This window comes from Sinocyclocheilus rhinocerous, unplaced genomic scaffold, assembly GCF_001515625.1.
Source record: "Sinocyclocheilus rhinocerous isolate Xijiao unplaced genomic scaffold, SAMN03320098_v1.1 scaffold2398, whole genome shotgun sequence".
Classification (NCBI taxonomy): Eukaryota; Metazoa; Chordata; class Actinopteri; order Cypriniformes; family Cyprinidae; genus Sinocyclocheilus; species Sinocyclocheilus rhinocerous.
Window position 1 is genome coordinate 87,341 of NW_015644003.1, and position 16,591 is coordinate 103,931.

At 39.4% G+C, this 16,591-nt stretch overlaps 1 protein-coding gene across 4 annotated transcripts; it reads right to left on the bottom strand.

Moving 5' to 3' along the window:
* Positions 1-5,517: 5,517 nt before the first annotated feature.
* utp18 (UTP18 small subunit processome component) lies at positions 5,518-15,761 on the bottom strand. 4 transcript variants are annotated; one of them, XM_016575295.1, is made up of 13 exons: positions 15,405-15,761; positions 14,373-14,494; positions 13,334-13,429; positions 13,187-13,254; positions 12,984-13,081; positions 12,559-12,684; positions 11,217-11,391; positions 11,008-11,108; positions 9,760-9,850; positions 8,613-8,736; positions 7,103-7,277; positions 6,138-6,280; positions 5,518-5,624 (listed from the first exon to the last, which is right to left on the bottom strand). In XM_016575295.1, the coding sequence occupies exons 1-13, from the start codon at positions 15,609-15,611 to the stop codon at positions 5,600-5,602; spliced, it is 1,551 nt and encodes a 516-aa protein (XP_016430781.1). In that variant the 5' UTR covers positions 15,612-15,761; the 3' UTR covers positions 5,518-5,599. The 4 variants fall into 4 exon arrangements, with proteins under 4 accessions (XP_016430781.1, XP_016430780.1, XP_016430779.1 ...); XM_016575294.1 differs by having other exon boundaries at positions 12,984-13,084; XM_016575293.1 differs by having other exon boundaries at positions 14,373-14,497.
* Between the last annotated feature and the right edge of the window lie 830 nt (positions 15,762-16,591).

The following is a 16,591-nucleotide window of genomic DNA, read 5'->3' on the forward strand; positions in this document are numbered from 1 at the left end:
TTGTCAGTAAAACACATTTTGTCTTCAATTATTTTCATATTGCATATTTTTCCTATTTTAATTTTTGTTTTGAAAGTATGGTAAAAACTGGTAAAATGTACCAACAATCACATTTAAAAAATATACACTTTTTGATATACCATAAAAATAAAAAAAAAACAGGTAGCCCATCTGATTTAGGACATTTAGGCTATCCATCTAATAGTAGCCTACCAAAATCTTATTAACAGTAGAAGTTAAATCTTACTGTAGTCTTCAAATCTGGGTACTGTCTTACGTTTTAAAATCACAAAGAGAGTTTGGTCCCATCAGGCTAATGTGACAGTCACGACTCATGCAGCTGTAAGGTTTTCTTTCTCTTTTGTTTTTACTTGCTATCTTTACAACACGCTTTACATTACGTATTTCATGGCACACCCGTTTTATGCGTATTTGGCGCCACCTATTGTTGTGGGTGTATTATTGACATGTCAAAGTCTAGACCCTGAATATAAGACGACCGCGTTTTTTCAGATGTATTTCCAAGAAAAAAACATCGTCTTATATTCGGGTCAATACGGTACTTTTTTTGAACTTGCTAAATAAACCAATTTTCTAGACTATTACGAAAATCTGTGTGATTTTCTGTGGAGTGCTGGGACAGGAGAGAAGAGCTCCAGGTTGCCAGTTGAAAAGTTTTTTCCTTCTAATGGCTTCGTTCGTAAATTTCCTTATTTCGGCCATCCCTGACCCTAGACAGGGGAGGCATGTAACACGAGCGTGAACGAACTTGCAGGTGGTTGCCGCGCGACCTCCCTAGACCTGCGTGGGATGAGCTGGCGAAAAACTGCAGACTGCTGTTTCGCCGCTCTAAATTTCTCCACAACATTGGTGACCGATTCCCCAGACAGGCCATCTTTGGATATGGGGGCATCCAAGAGACTGATTTTGCGCCGGCTCGCTGTCCCATTCTAACCCCAGCTTGTCTACAGCGCGAGTAACGACCTCTAACAGTTCACTGTAAGACAGGGGAGTGTGCTTCTCCTGTCCGCTTGGAGGGAGAGAAGTGCACAAATCACCTATTAGGTCCTCCGAATCAGAGGCCGCTGTAGCAGGGCAGGACTGGGACTCAATTTCAGGCCGGGAAATCTCACACATCCAGGCCACACAGAAAAAAAGGGGCCAAAACTGTACCGTTTGGGGTACAACAGCTTGACACCGTAGCAGTACACCGTACATATTAGCACCTTAAGAGTAGTAATTCGTACCCTTGACAAGCTGTTGTACCCCAAAAGGTGCAATTTTGACCCCTTATTTCCTGTATATAGCCTATACATCCACAACAATTTCTGAAACCAGACAACCCTATTATTTGTATGGCCATCACATAAAAAAGGTCTAAATCCTTAGTCTGGGACCCAATATCTCTGCCACCCATTTTTTTTTTTTCTTACCTGTCACTTCTTCACCAGTGACCGAACTGTGTCCACCTTGTTGAAAACATTCACTTTTCAATTTGTTAGCAAAGAATGTTATTTATCTTAAAATGACTTAAATACCATAGATTTAATAAACTTATATTTCATACAAATATACACTACCAGTCAAAAGTTTTTGAACGGTAAGATTTTAATGTTTTTTTAAAGAGGTCTCTTCTGCTCACCAAGCCTGCATTTATTTGATACAAAGTACAGCAAGAGCAGTAATATTATGAAATATTTTTACTATTTAAAATAACTGCTTTTGATTGGATTATATTTGTAAAATGTCATTTATTCCTGTGATCAAAAAGCTGTGCAAGTTTTTGTTGTTGTTATTATTATCAATATTTAAAACAATTGAGTACATCAGGATTCTTTGATGAATAGAAAGATCCAAATATCAGCATTTATCTGGAATAAAAAGCTTTTGTAACATTACCCATGGACTATACCAAAAGCTTGGAGTGGGGGGGGATTATAGAAATTTTTACTTTTATTTTTGCTTTAAATTGATCAAAAGTGATGATAAAGACATTTATAATAATACTAATCAGAAATGTTTCTTGAGCAGCAAATCAGCATATTAGAATGATTTCTGAAGATCATGTGACACTGAAGACCACAATTAATTGACAGTCACCACTGATAAGCTACCACTAAATATTGTAGAAACTTAATTTGCTGTAAAGTTGCTTTGCAATGATTTGTATTGTGAAAAGCGCTGTACAAATAAACTTGACTTGACTTGAAGACTGGAGTAATGATGCTGAAAATTCAGCAGAGCATCAGAAATCAATGACATTTTAATAAAAATATTTCACAATATTATAGTTTTTGCTGTATTTTGGATTAAATAAATGAAGGCTTGTTGGGCAGAAGAGACTTCTTTAAAAAACATAAAAAATCTTACTGTTCAAAAACTATTGACTGGTAGTGTATTAAAACAATTTCTAAAGTGCATAATGTCAAAATGAGTACAATATATTTGTTGAAAAAGTCTAATACACTATTGAATTATTAGGCTGTGAGCCTGTTACTCATATTATTTTTGTGTTGCTGTCTGCTCTAGCTCCCTCCCTCCCTGTCCTCCATATGAATATCTGTCTCTGCTAAAATTTTTAATGTAACTTTACAATCGATATTGATATCCTATTTAGCACAGCATTCTGAATGATGATAATAATGGGGTGCTACCAGCAGTTTAATACTCAACTACGTTAATAAAGACAAAACTATCTAGCGTATTTACAGATGAAACTGACCTGCACTTGAAGCCCTGAATAGGTCAGTGATGAGGCTACATTTCACTGCTTCTTCTGGCCGCTTCCTCTCTTTCATCGAGTCCCGTGCATCGGTTCTGTTCGGAATCGTTTGACGGAAGCGCGGAACACACATGAGCGGATTCGTATAGGCCTAGTGCAGTGCTGCCAGTCAAGATTAACCGATTTATGATTTATTGTCGAATGAAAAGATCGGAAATGATCACTTTGGTACATTGAGAAGGCATAAATATAAAATATTAATAATAATAATGATAACAAAACAAAAAACAGGGCAGCAGGCCAAATCAGCCGCTACCGCAGTGTTGACAATCAGATTCTCACATAGCACACTGATATGAGCATATGTGACGTATTCTCGGGGCGGTGTTAAGTGCTATTGGCCAATGAATTGGCGTGATGGTATAAGGGCTTCAGACATTCGTCACACCAAACGTGTTCCCATAGCGATGACGCTATCGCAGCATTGAGTGAACCTATGAAAGGGAACTTACAGTTGACTTAGAAATAACCTATAAGCAATAATATGTGAGACTTGGACTCACCATGGAAAAGACCAGTACACATGCACAATGTAGCAGCTCTCTAGTTTCTTAAAGGGGCAGTCCACCAAAAATGGAAATTCTATCATCATTTACTTTGTCAAATCTGCTACTGCTCCTGGAGGCTCCATTCCTGCAGTTTATTCCAGCTGCCTGGAGGTTTGCAGTGATCCTGAGGACCTCGATCAGCTGCTTCAGGTGTGCTAGATATGGACTTAAACGCTACAGGAAACTGACCCCCACATTTGTCCTATGAAAACAGATGAATATTTTATAATAAAACTGGAGGTAAACTTTATTAGAAGTGAAGGGCATGTCCCACTCGTATTCTACACAGATGGATCCCAATCCCATCAGCTTTCCTGTTCAGGTCCCAAAACTCGTCACTTCTATCCTCCACCTACACTTTGGGACACCCTTCCCAGGGTTTTTATCTGATATGCCACAGTCTGGCCCAGGGCATTATTAAGCCCACACCTGTGGTCACAGAGCAGCCATTACCCGTGTCTGTCAAACATCACTTTGATTTCAAGCCAAACGTCATATGGTTAAAATGTAAACTTCCATCAAGTTATTGTATAATATGGTGATTGTATTACATATAATCAGGGCTTGAAATTAACACCCGCCAACCCGCCAAATGTGGGTAAAAATCAGCTGTGGCGGGGAACGCTGTCAAATCACTAGACAATTTGGCGGGGTACTTTTTGTAGGGTTACTTTTCGTAAGTTATGTTCACTCATTAATTTCTTGGGGAAGTTCATGCAAGCCAAATCTGCGCAGGTTTAGCGCAAATACTGAACTCGTGAGACATCATGACATTATCGAGTATATTGCAAAAACCAAACACAAAACACACCTACAGAGGCACGCATACGCAACGTGATGAAGTCTGGTTAGACCAACACAGGCTTTAGTGCGCGTGCACATTTAGTGCGCGTTCTTTCACTGCATGATTCAGTCTATTAATATGCATTAAGAATGATCACATAAACTCTAAGCTCCATTAACGTGTAAATACATCCAAATGCCACTTCATATGGAACTTCTGCAAAGATTAATTTTATTGATTAGTGACAGCCTAAATGTCTTATAATTGACTGATTAAATGTAAGAATTTTACTTAAAATATGATGCACACTTTTAGAAAAAAATGGCTTTATAAAGGTAAAAATGTCCATAAAAGGTAAAAATCTATTTAAACTTATTGGAAAAGCTTAATTTCTATCACTGCTGTGTACTGACCACACAGAACATGAAATATATCAAAAACTTTAGGAGTCAGCTGTTCACGGTATCCTTAAGATATCAGCACAATAACACACACAGCAAAATATCATCCAATTATCGTTATCGATAAAATCCCAGACAATATTGAGATTGTTAATATCGCACAACCCTAATACTGACACAAAATGATTGTGTCACGCCCAGTGTAGACAGCCTCAAACTGTTGGTTTATTTCTCTCTCTTTTTTTTTTTTGGCTAGTAGAAGTTATGAACGGCTGGTAACTTAAAAATTTAGAAGCCAAATTGGCTGGTGAGTGAAAAAGTTCATTTCAATCCCTGCATATAATCCAACATTCACCTGTGTATGCACACATTCATGCACACTGAATAAATTTGTTAGTACAAGGAGGAGAGCCAAATTTTGCCTACTGAGTTGTATCAACAACCTCTAATGAAAGGATATCTATCAGGATATATATCAAATTATAGAAAATGTGTATGGATTCAGTAAGTTTAGTCTTGGCAAGACGTTTATGTGGCTGTTTGATTTGCAGTTTTTCACGTCACACACTCATTGTGTAGCAGTTTTACAGAGGAATGTATAATGTCCTGCTATCCTCTGGCTCACCTGTTATCACAAAACACTATGTCTGCTGAATCTGTTTTCTATTATTTGATTCATTTTGAAATCATTATTCATGCCTTTCCTAACAAGGTATTCTGTTTCAGACGCATCTCTACTTCCAAGCATTTATTCTTATCCTTCAACATCTTAGTGAGCTCTTCTCGTCACCGCCACTGTTGGCAACTGCGGCATTTATAAGGCCGTTCTTGGTAAAGCTGCTCTGGAAGAATATGTATGTAAAGTTTTATTCAATTAAACTGAACAAAAAAATCAAACGGTCACTTTAAGAGCTCTACTGCAGGTCCTCTTCTAAAGACAAGGACAAGTGTCAACTGTATTAAGATGACCAAACTGTAACAAATGCATAATGGTTCTCGGAGTGATGTGGCAAAGGTTTATTGAACAGAAATCAGATGAACCGACAGAGGTCTGAGCCCATCGGCCGTTTGCGGTGCTTCATCTCTAGAAGTCAGTATAATGCAGAAGCCTAGAGACAAACAACAATACACATGCTTATAAAACATCTGGATAACACTAGCATAGCAAAACCATCAGTGTAAAAGAGGTCGAACGATTCACTTGTTTTCTAGCTCTATTCGTTTAAAGTCATTCCTTCATTGCACTGAAGCGTGTCAGGTGTCTAGCGGAGCAGAGGCTAATGAACTGACACGCCATTAGATTTCTTCCTAAACACCGCTGGTTCTGCACCTGTATCTTCATGTAGGTTATGATTTTCCTTTCCAGTTACATTTAGTGCTTTGGACAATCTAAAGTAGTTTGTCTTTTTCTTTCCTAAAATGTATGAATCCAAAATTTACATTTAAAGAAACCTATAGATGCATTTTAAAATGCACCGAATTCATTAAAATCTTCTGAATCTGGAAAAACTGTGTCTAAATGCTGAACCTGTGATTCATCAATTCATTGCACATGTAGCAAAAACAAAAGAAAACTAACGTAATTGACATGACACCAACATATGGGTGTGATTGTCCCTCACCTGAAGAGCAAAGCATGGCCTTTATTATTGGCCACAGTGTAGAATCCACTCTGTGGGGAGATATCCAGACACCGGGTTCGAAATATGGTTTTCCTTTGGAATTGTGGAAAATTGGAGAACACTGTGAAACTCGGAAGATGGACCTTAAAAGGGAAAAATAAAATAAAATTAAGTTATCTAAATTATTTTGCAACTAAAAATCCCAACAAACGACCAACTACCCCATTATTGTGTATAATGTAGCAATAACTAAAAACAAGAACGGTATTTGAAATCCAATTTTTGCAGAACACAGAAATATGCACTCTTTCAGTCATCGACAATTCATTACTATACAGACATTACGAGGTTTGTCTATGTATACATATATACACACACACTGCTGGGCAATTTATTAGGAGCACCAGTACAGATACTTGTGCAATGATCTAATCAGCCAATCATGCGTCAGCAGTGCAATACTTGATTATGCAGATACGGGTCTGCAGCTTCAGCTCGTGTGATCTCAGTAATAATGTCAAGTGTTGTATGATAATTTGCACAAACAGCATGAATCCATGGACTCAAAACTGCCTCATGTCAAGCGTCCAGACTGCTGCTGGTGTAATGGAGAGAGCGAGGTCTTCTTTAGGTCTGTTAAAACCCATCAAGAATCACTGGAACGCCACAGTACTGTTTCTGAACATGTGCATCCCTTAACGGCCACAACAGGTATATTTCTAATAAAGAGCTGTTTATGAGGATGAGAAACACTTTCATAAGCCAGGTTTTCCAGGCATGTTTTCCCTTCAATTTACAAAATGTGTTAATTATCCACACATTTTCTAAAGAAAAATAGCATATAAATTAAGCATTATTAAAGAACCATTTAATACAATCCAATTTACATCTATTATATTATGATATTTTACATATACACCGCTGAATGAGAGTTACTGCAATGTGAGGCAGGAGTTGTGACACACCAGCCGGTTGGCCTCATCATCCGCTCTGGATCCGATGGCCAGGATCTCGGAGGTGCTGTTGAAGCACAGAGAGGTGGCTGCTGTCACCAGGTTCATGACGGCCTTCAGAGGTCTGGGCTCCAGCGTGTGCAGACAGTCCTTCTGTGAGTAGATGTTCACCACGCCACTCTGAGACCTGCCAACCGAGCAGCACAGCCTTACAACACTTCTGCATGACACATGCTCATAACCTACATGCTGTTAATACTTCAAGTTAATACTTGCAGACAAGCTTTCTTAAACAGTTATTTTGTTCTTAATTTTTGAAAAAGTAAAATGATTTAAAAAACAAACACTCCATCTGCTGTTTGAAAACACCAATGTATAAAAACAACCAGAAACGCTGTGTATTTGAAATCATATTCACGTGCTGCTTTCATAAAGTCCATGCAGCATTTGAGCCACACACAGAGAGACTGACAAAACAAAGCATCAACAGAGACAGATATTTCATCTTCATTGTCCTGCTTGTTCTGAATCAGATCTAAAGTCTCTAGGGACTCACTACTTGAGCTACTTTCACTGGACACTTCTTTACTCTTACTCAGGCAATTATTAACATTCTTACTTCTTCTTCAGTGATTACTAGGAAGTATTTGCACTTTCACCAGAGTAGGCTACAGTTTTCGGTTATTCCACTAAGGGATGCACCGATGTATCGGCTGATAAAAGCAATTATCATCGTTTAAAAACAGCCGATGTTCAGGGCTGATTATTTCCTGTCAATCAAAAGCATGTCAGACAGACTTGCGTGAAGAAAATGTTTCTTGTGTTGAATTTAGCGCGGTCCAGGTTAAGACAATAACGAATTAACAGGGGTTCTGTTTGACCCCATGAAGCACCCGCAGTTCAAGCCAGGGTTGCCAGGTCCACTGTTTTCCCTTCAAACAACATTATTTGTAATGCGCCTCCAATCCAATTATCACAAAGAGCTTGTGCTTCGTTACTTCTGATAAGTCTCGACTTTCAAATCCTGTACATTTTATCACAAAACTCACCTAATAAATGATCACCCAATATTCACACGGCATGACAGACGGCTTCAGTTCAAGCGGCAGCGCAAGTCTCTTCCAGTTTAATACAAGTTACAGCACAAAATAAGCCTGAATGAGCATCAGAACGTGTTGAAAGATAACTTACTGAAATTAATCATGTCTCATATAATCGCTCAATCCGCGCTTTAACCGAAAGAAAGATGTCAAATGAAGCAGCTTGTGAACAGTATGTCACTTAATGTTGCATTACCTCAGGAAAGAGATCCGGTGCTGACAGTTCATTCGTTAGCTATAAAACAACACTAGAGGGAGCTTCATTACTGTTAATTATATTGATAATAATAATTATCACTGGATACAGGCGGAGGTGTCAGTAAAAGCTTGGCACTGGCTGATGTTTAATGCATGATAGGACACTGCTATCAGCTTCAGTAAGAGAGAATCACTGAGACGAAGAGTGTGCTGATGTTACTCACCCACAGGCCAGATACAGGCCATCCCGGGACAGCGCAAGAGACGTTCCTCTGATACAGCCGTCATCCGCAAACTTCTTCAGACATTTACTGCTCTGCACATCCCAGATGAACACCTCACCTTCCTCTGCGACACACACACACACACAGCTCTTTGACTGAATAAAGCCTGGCGCGGCGTGTGCCATCTTCAGAGACTCAGACTGCTCCTGCTGTTTCTGGGGCGAGGTATCTACAGTGCCTTGCGAATGTATTCATACCCTTTCATTTTTTTCACATTTTGTTTTGTTGCTGACTTATGTTAAACTGCTTTAAATTAGTTTTTTTCCACACCAATCTACATTCCATACACCATAATTGTCAAGCAAAAAAACAGGTTTTTAACATCTTTGGAAATTTATTAAAAATAAAAAACAAATGATTCCATTGCAAAAGTATTCATACCCGTATCTGGGACAGTTGAAATTTAGCTCAGGAGCATTAATTTTGCTTGTAGATATTACGACACTTCAAGTGAAGTTAACCTGTGGCAAATTCACAGCAACATAACAAAATGTAAAAAAAAATGAAGGTGTATGAATACTTTCGCAAGGCACTGTATATACTTCTACCATTTCAAACTGTAAACCGAGTTAGTATTAGTTATTGCAGTCATAATAAAATTGGCATAGAGAATTGTGAAATTTCAAAGGTCAATCTAAGATTTATTTCCAGCAAAAACAGTTATTCTTGTGTCGTATATCATTATCATGAAATGAAATGACTCCCATCATGGTCAGATATGAGAAATCGGGTCTTCTCAAATTCATCTCTGACCCAATGCTTCCTGAATTAATCGTTTATTAGATGCACGCCAGGCTTTTACTTTAGGAACATCAACTTTACATTTTCATGCCCCTAAATGTGGCACTGAACAAAACTGTGATTAGCTGCTTTACATGCAAGTTAGATGAAAGCCCTTCAGACTGAGACGATGACAGGGTCAGGGTTTATTTCATGATAATGACTAGCTGAAGCAGCCTAGCAATAACACAGTAATATCATCATCAATGTCATGCAGCTTTGGAATGACAACTGTAACTTCTGGATGAGCTATTGTTTAACGTGACGTGAGAAGCCGGCGTGAGGGACGGTGTTTGGTTTGACTTACGGGAGTTGGCAAAGATCTTGCTGCTGTCTGAGGTGAAAGCTGCAGCGCACACACTGCCATTCATCTTCATGCTCCGGATCACTTCTCGGGTCTAGAAAAGACATTTCATTACAGGCACGGACACAGTCTGATGACAGTCACTCGCTGATCACCCATACTGCACTGACTGGGATTCAGGATCGCCCCTCACAATCTCAGACAAATAAAACCACGGCTTGATTCTTAGCACTGAGAGGCCTGACCTCATTTCACAGCACAACGGATATACTCAAGAAAATAACATTAGCCTTACGCTGTGCTAGAAACACATACTGAAGGCTTCAGAACTTGTTAAGAACAGGATGAAAGGCCAGCATTAACCGGTTTCAGTCTGTGGAGGAGCCATGTGTCTGCATTTCCTCCTGATGGATCATAATGTTTGGAAACTTTGAGTTTTCTTTCTGTACTACGTGTCTGTAGCGCATTAAGTGACAGGGAGCACAATTTTTCCCTGTAGTGTCATGTATCCAGATTTTTTGAAATGAGAAATTCCAGTACCTACATGCAATAAATGTAATAGTGGCCCAATCTAATATAATCTAATATAAAAATCCCTGAAGTGTTTAACTGAGAGGGCCAAAAACTGATTGGATTAAAAACAGCCATTGATTTCTAAATTATGACTGTTTTTGAGGTAAATATCCTACTAAACGTGTAACAAGAAGAAAACAAACTTGTACTGATCCAAACAGGGATCTACCTTAAAGAGTTACCACCTCAGCAGTACAATAAAGGTTTGTTTTTCCAGATAATCTCAGAGCGGTGTTCAGCAGAGCAGAGACGGTCACACACAGCCATGAGATTCACATCTTTCACTGTGTACTGCAGCCATATACCACACAAGCTAGAAAACCACACTCCCTCGCTGCAGGAGAACAGATGAGGATTGATCTCAAATATCACATAACGATCGTTTAGCTTCTGTTCACCATATTTGATGAGCTCCACGGAAATGAAGGACTACATTAAACCTGTTCATCATAAAAAGTGATTATTATGGACATCACTGATGAGAGCATATTAAAAACTTTGTAATTTGTTTTGAAGACAAACAAACGTCTTGAGGGTGATTGACCCTTTGGTTGAACTAACCCTTTACCAGCAGATGAATAAGATCTAACAGTGAAAACAGCACATACATGGCTGCAGCTCAAAGCAGGGACTATTCTGAATATCACGAGCAGATGTGATGTGATCGCTGTACTGCACCTTTGTGGTCATGAGGTGGAGATATCCTGAAGAACCAGAGAGGAGAAGATACTTCCCATCTGGAGAAACCTGAAAGTCCGACACCCTCTGCTCATTCAGACCTAACAAAAACAGTGTAAGTGAGCTTTATCACTTCCGTCAACACGCTGTATAATTCATAATTCAACAGAAAGAAAATGCCAAATGCAGATGCACGCGAGTAAGCTCACCTCGGACACTCGATACAGGGATAACTTTGCCTTCCATCATGTCATAGATGTAGAAGAGTTTGTTCCTCATTCCAGTCGCCACTATATGCTCCCCATCGGCGCTGAACGAAGCCTTATTCACGGGATAATTCTCCAGATGGATGGTCTGGATCTTTGGGTTGCTCTTGCCATCAACCTGTTGAGAAGAATGAATAAGGGTTATTTATGTAGTGAAGGTTGTTTGATTAGTTTTGACATTCATTTGCAGTGCATCAAATCTCTCTGATGCAATCTCTACTCATAAACCAAATAGGTCCCTAAGATCCAGTAATCTTGGTCTCCTCTCTGTTCCTAGATCGAGGGCCCATTGCAGAGGTGATCGCTGGTCCTAGTCTATGGAACAAATTACCAGCTTCTATTAGAGCTGCGCCCTCTTTGCCAGTATTTAAATACCTGCTTAAAAAACATCTTGTTAATAGCTTTTATCTAGCCATGTCAATTGTATTGTTATATTGTGTTTTGATGCTTTGTGGTTTCTTATTTGTTTTATTTTAGCTGTATTGTACAGCAATTTGGATCAACCGGTAGTTGTGTGAAAGTGCTTTATAAAGAAAGAAAGAAAGAAAGAAAGAAAGAACAGAATGTTGTCATCTGCCTCACGAAGTTTAGAATTACTTTGATCAAAATGAATCAGTCAAACTAAGTTATATATGTTTTTATGTTCCTGTAATGTGTAGTGTTTAGCTTATATAATATATATAAATATACACACACACACACACACACTCATTAGAATATCAGATTGCCTGTGATTTCAATAGAACAGTCCCTTATTTATATTTATATACATTTAGTAGTTTCATAATTGTTGGGCCTCCTATCATTTTGGCATTGATTTGACAATTCAGTATATAATGTAGTAATGCGAATCCACTCTACTAATTTTTTATTCATTATAGTATACTTCCTATCCCCATGCATGCTCGTGCATAATTGATATTGTAAAATACCTAAAAAGCTTTTTAACTGTTGTGAGATTAGATTTTTTAATCACAATCCTAAATAGTATTTTCTTGATATTCTTCAAGGATGTTAACGATATAGGCCTATGTTAAACAGCTAGTTACGTGATATTTCCGTCTGCTGTTGAAAATTACCTCCTCTAATTTAATAAATAGCTCAAAATACCAACTCTTCTAGCCCACACCATCTCAAATAAAACAAGCTCATCATACAAGCAGCTGTTAACAGTATATATGTGCGCCATTCTGATGAACATGCATGTTAACAGGTCTTTAAGCTGGGATAGGAAAGAAACGACACCGAGCGATTACAGACACAGCCTCGACTGCAAGCGCTTCACCTGAAAGAGTGATACGGAGTGATCCAGCCCTGCGGTCATCACGATCTGAGCAGACGGGTGAAACTGCACGGAGCTCAGCTGATCACCGCCGGGACACTCACTGTTCGCATTCAAGCACTTCTTTATCTGCCAAACAAAGACCAACAGCTGCTTACACAACAGCTCAACACTTTAATCACACCTAATCGCTTTGCCCATTACCTATATAAAGACAGAAAAGACCATTAATAATGACAATAATAATAATAGTAATAATGATTATTATTATTTTACAGAGCAACAGTAAACTGCTGGCAAACCTCCAAGCTGCTGTTTTGATGACGACAAATAGTATTTTTATAAACTGTTGCGATCACAAGGACAGCATGTCTTTTCATGGCTGAACTGGTAACAGGTCAAGCAGCAGACGTGGACTGAAGCACTACCTTGATGATTCCCTTCGGCAGGCTGTCAGACGAGCCGATGAAGTTACCAGTCCTGCGCAACAGTTCTTCACTGTCATCCTCATCTTCAGTCTCAGGCTCTGCTGTGCAGAAAGGAATAAGCATTTATGATGATCAGTCTGCTGAACACTCACCAGCTTCAGTTACAAAGACATCCCTCAATAAATCAGTTATCCAGTAATCACCTTTCTTCTGACTCCTCTTTGCAGTCACTTCTGCCCAGCTGGGTGTGCCGCCCATGGCTTTCTGAAACCTGTCGAACAAATCAGACGCATTTTCCTTCCGACTGTTGTTTTCTGTTAAACGAACCGCTTTATTTTGCTATAACTTACTGCTCCTTTAAGCGCTGCTGTAGCCTCGGTTTTGTCATTTTATTCTCAGCTTCACTCTTTTTAAAGTCTCTGCGAAACCGATGCGTCATGTCAACCCTTGAAACAAATTAAACAAATTAGAGAAATGAATCACCTGAAAATGAAACACAAGCATACTGACAGGAAGGCTGTGAGATCATCTAAAAGCAGTTAGCCTGCAAATCTAATCAACTGATGCTTCAGTTCAGGGCTCTCCAACCCGCTGTCCTGCAGAGTTCAGCTCTAACCCTAATCACACACACCACTACTCAAGCTCTTACGAGGCACACTAGACACTTGCAGGCAGGTGTTGATTTGGAGCTGAACTCCAGGAGCGAGTTTGGACACCCCTGCTTTAGTTTCCAGTAGGGATGTAACGATTCACTCAACTCACGATTGGATTCGATTCACGATTTTTTATAATTTTTTTTTTTTTTACAAAATGAGATTTAAGAAATTATAAATTAAATGTGTCTTTTTATTATTTCTTGGACAAAATGCTGCACATTTCTTAGTGAAATTGAAATATAACACTATAATAATATACTAATATAGCACTTGCATATTATTGCTCTTTTGTTGGTTTTGATTGCTTCTATTGTCCTCATTTGTAAGTCGTTTTGGATAAAAGCGTATGCTAAATAACAAAATTTTAATATAATGTAATCTGTGATACATTACTCAACGCTGCAAAAACACGTAGAAACATTTCAAGCTCTCCTGAGCGCAATCACAAGTATGATGAAGATAGGGTCAGTCGCACACGCAGTAGTTTTCAGTCGCAAATGCAACTGAAATGGTGGCACTGTAGAGCCCTGCATCTAAACTTTTCTAAAGACAGTAAGTTCCCCTCAGACATGGATTCATAAACTACCCCTAAATGAATCGCGATTTGTTTAGCATCTCAACCGATTTGAATCGTCACATATTTGAATCGATTTTCAACCGGCTCGCGGTTAATCGTTACATCCCTAGTTTCCAGTGAGCTCCACAGCAGCATGAGAGCAGGAGTATGCCTCACTCTTCGTCCAGCTCATCGTCCTCATCCTCCCACACAGCACTCCTGACGGCGGGCCGCTCGGAGCCGCTCTCCTCGGAGCCAACGCTGTGAGTGTCGTCATCCTCCAGTAACACACTGCTGTCCTGCTGAAACACACACACACACACATTCACATCACACTCAGCCGAATGTGTGAAGAGAAAGCCTTCTTACGGTGCTGTCACCGCTCTTTCACTCATTCTTTTAGGTGTTATCATAGCTTTAGGTAACAGTTTAGGGCCCAATTCATACATTTAAAAGGTTAGAAAAACTACCATTACACAGGTTAAAACAAACATGTCCCTGCAAATCACTTTCAGGAGTCAAATATCGCCTCGTAATGCGAAGGTCAATGTTTTGTCATTGATCAGAAGGTGCTCCAAACATTTTTAACTGTGCTCCTAAAAATAAATGTAACTAGTTATTTATTAGCATGCATATTACTAGCATATTGGCTGTTCATTGGTACTTATAAAGCACATATTAATGCCTTATTCGGCATGAGCATATTTTAGATCCCTTAAAGGGATAGTTCACCTAAAACTGTAAATTCTGTCATTAATTACTCCCCCTCATGTCGTTTCAAACCCGAAGACCTCCGTTTGTTTGGACCTTGATCGTGTAGTACCCTTGTTGTCTATGCAGGGTCAGACAGCTCTCAGATTCCATTCAAAATATTTTAATTTGTGTTCTGAAGATGAACGGAGGTCTTACGGGTTTGGAATGACATGAGGGGGAGTAATTAATGACAGTTAATTAATACATTTTAATACAATCAATACATTTTTGGGTGAACTAGCCCTTTAACTTAACCCGACCCGCTACCTAAACTTAACCACCTTACCAACTATTAATAAGCAGCACATTAGGAGTTTAGTGAGGCATAAGTCGTAGTTAGCAGTTAGTCCCCCAACTAAAGTGTGAGCAGCTTTTCTTCTGTAACCCTTTAAAAGCACTAGCATGCTAGTAACTCATGCAATCAGGGGTGTTTTCGAGCTGCTGAAGTCCCCGCACCTGCGCCAGACGCTCGCTCAGCCGCTCCTCCGCGCCGAACACCAGCTCCTCCAGCAGCCTGACGGACGCGTCCTCCCCGCCGAGCGTCGCGCACAGCGCCGAGTGCTTCTTCTGGTTCAGACGCTCCTCCGCCGCGCCCGCATCCTCGCTCAGCGGCCTTTTCGCGGTCTTTCTTTGTTTTCCAGCGGCAGATTCAGACGAATCCATTATGAACACAGGTCAAATAAATAGCGCTACTTTCCCTGTTAGTGCTGCAGATTTGGCTCTAAGCTACAGCATGAGTTCACTGTAAACTCTCCGCGTGACATGTGAGCGGAACTGCTTCTTCTTCTTCTGTGATGGCGGCTGCAAAACCAGCTCAAGCTGCATTTCCGCCCCCTATCGAGGCGGAGTGTGAAGCAACGACTGGTGAAAGTTTCCTTTAAATTAGTTAATACAGCTTTGTGTGCCTTTGTTATTATACCTTGAATTATTTATTCTTAATAGTGAGTAGAACTTCTTCTTCTAAGGTGTCAAACCAGCTCAGCAAAAACGTTTTCAAAGATTAATGCATGTTTTCTGTCTGTTTTCACTTTTATTTCAAATAAAATGTCCTTCTCTTGTACAAGTCATTTCATAATAAGTATTTTATGCAGTCAGTACATAATATTTTCATGTTTTGTACAATTTTACAAAATCTTGGCTGGAAATGAAACAATAGAAATAAGTGATATCTTAATCGTCTTCAAACATCATTCATCCATTCTCCAAACCGCTTGTCCTGACGGCACGGGAGTCTTCTGAAAAACATTTCAAGGGACAAAATTATTAGTCGTGCATTGTCATTGTCAGCATTTTTGTCAAATGTACATATAAATCATTTTTTACACAGTTATTACTATTTACTCAGGTGATTGGTTTTGCTTGTTTTAAACTAAAGGTGAGTTTCTGGAGGGCCTGCAGAGTTTAGTTCCAACACACACAGCATGTAGTTTTCAGATAAGCCTGAAGGACTTGATCAGCTGGATCAGGTGTGTTTAATTCGGGTTGAAGCTAAACTCTGCAGGGACTCTGGTCCTCCAGGAACATGTATGACACCCCTGCTTTAAACCAACTTGGACACAATAAAGCCACTCCCCCAGTTTATCTTGCTCCAAATTAAAGGGCACAACATAGTAAAACATTTTTAAAGATTAAATCATCTGGCT

Coding starts and splice junctions, on each gene's coding strand:
- utp18 (XM_016575291.1), bottom strand. CDS start 15,611: ATGGATTCGTCTGAATCTGCCGCTGGAAAACAAAGAAAGACCGCGAAA. Junction 14,498..15,404: donor TGAGCGAGCGTCTGGCGCAG/GTGCGGGGACTT, acceptor TGTGTGTTTCAG/CAGGACAGCAGTGTGTTACT. Junction 11,109..11,216: donor CCCTGTATCGAGTGTCCGAG/GTGAGCTTACTC, acceptor TGTTTTTGTTAG/GTCTGAATGAGCAGAGGGTG.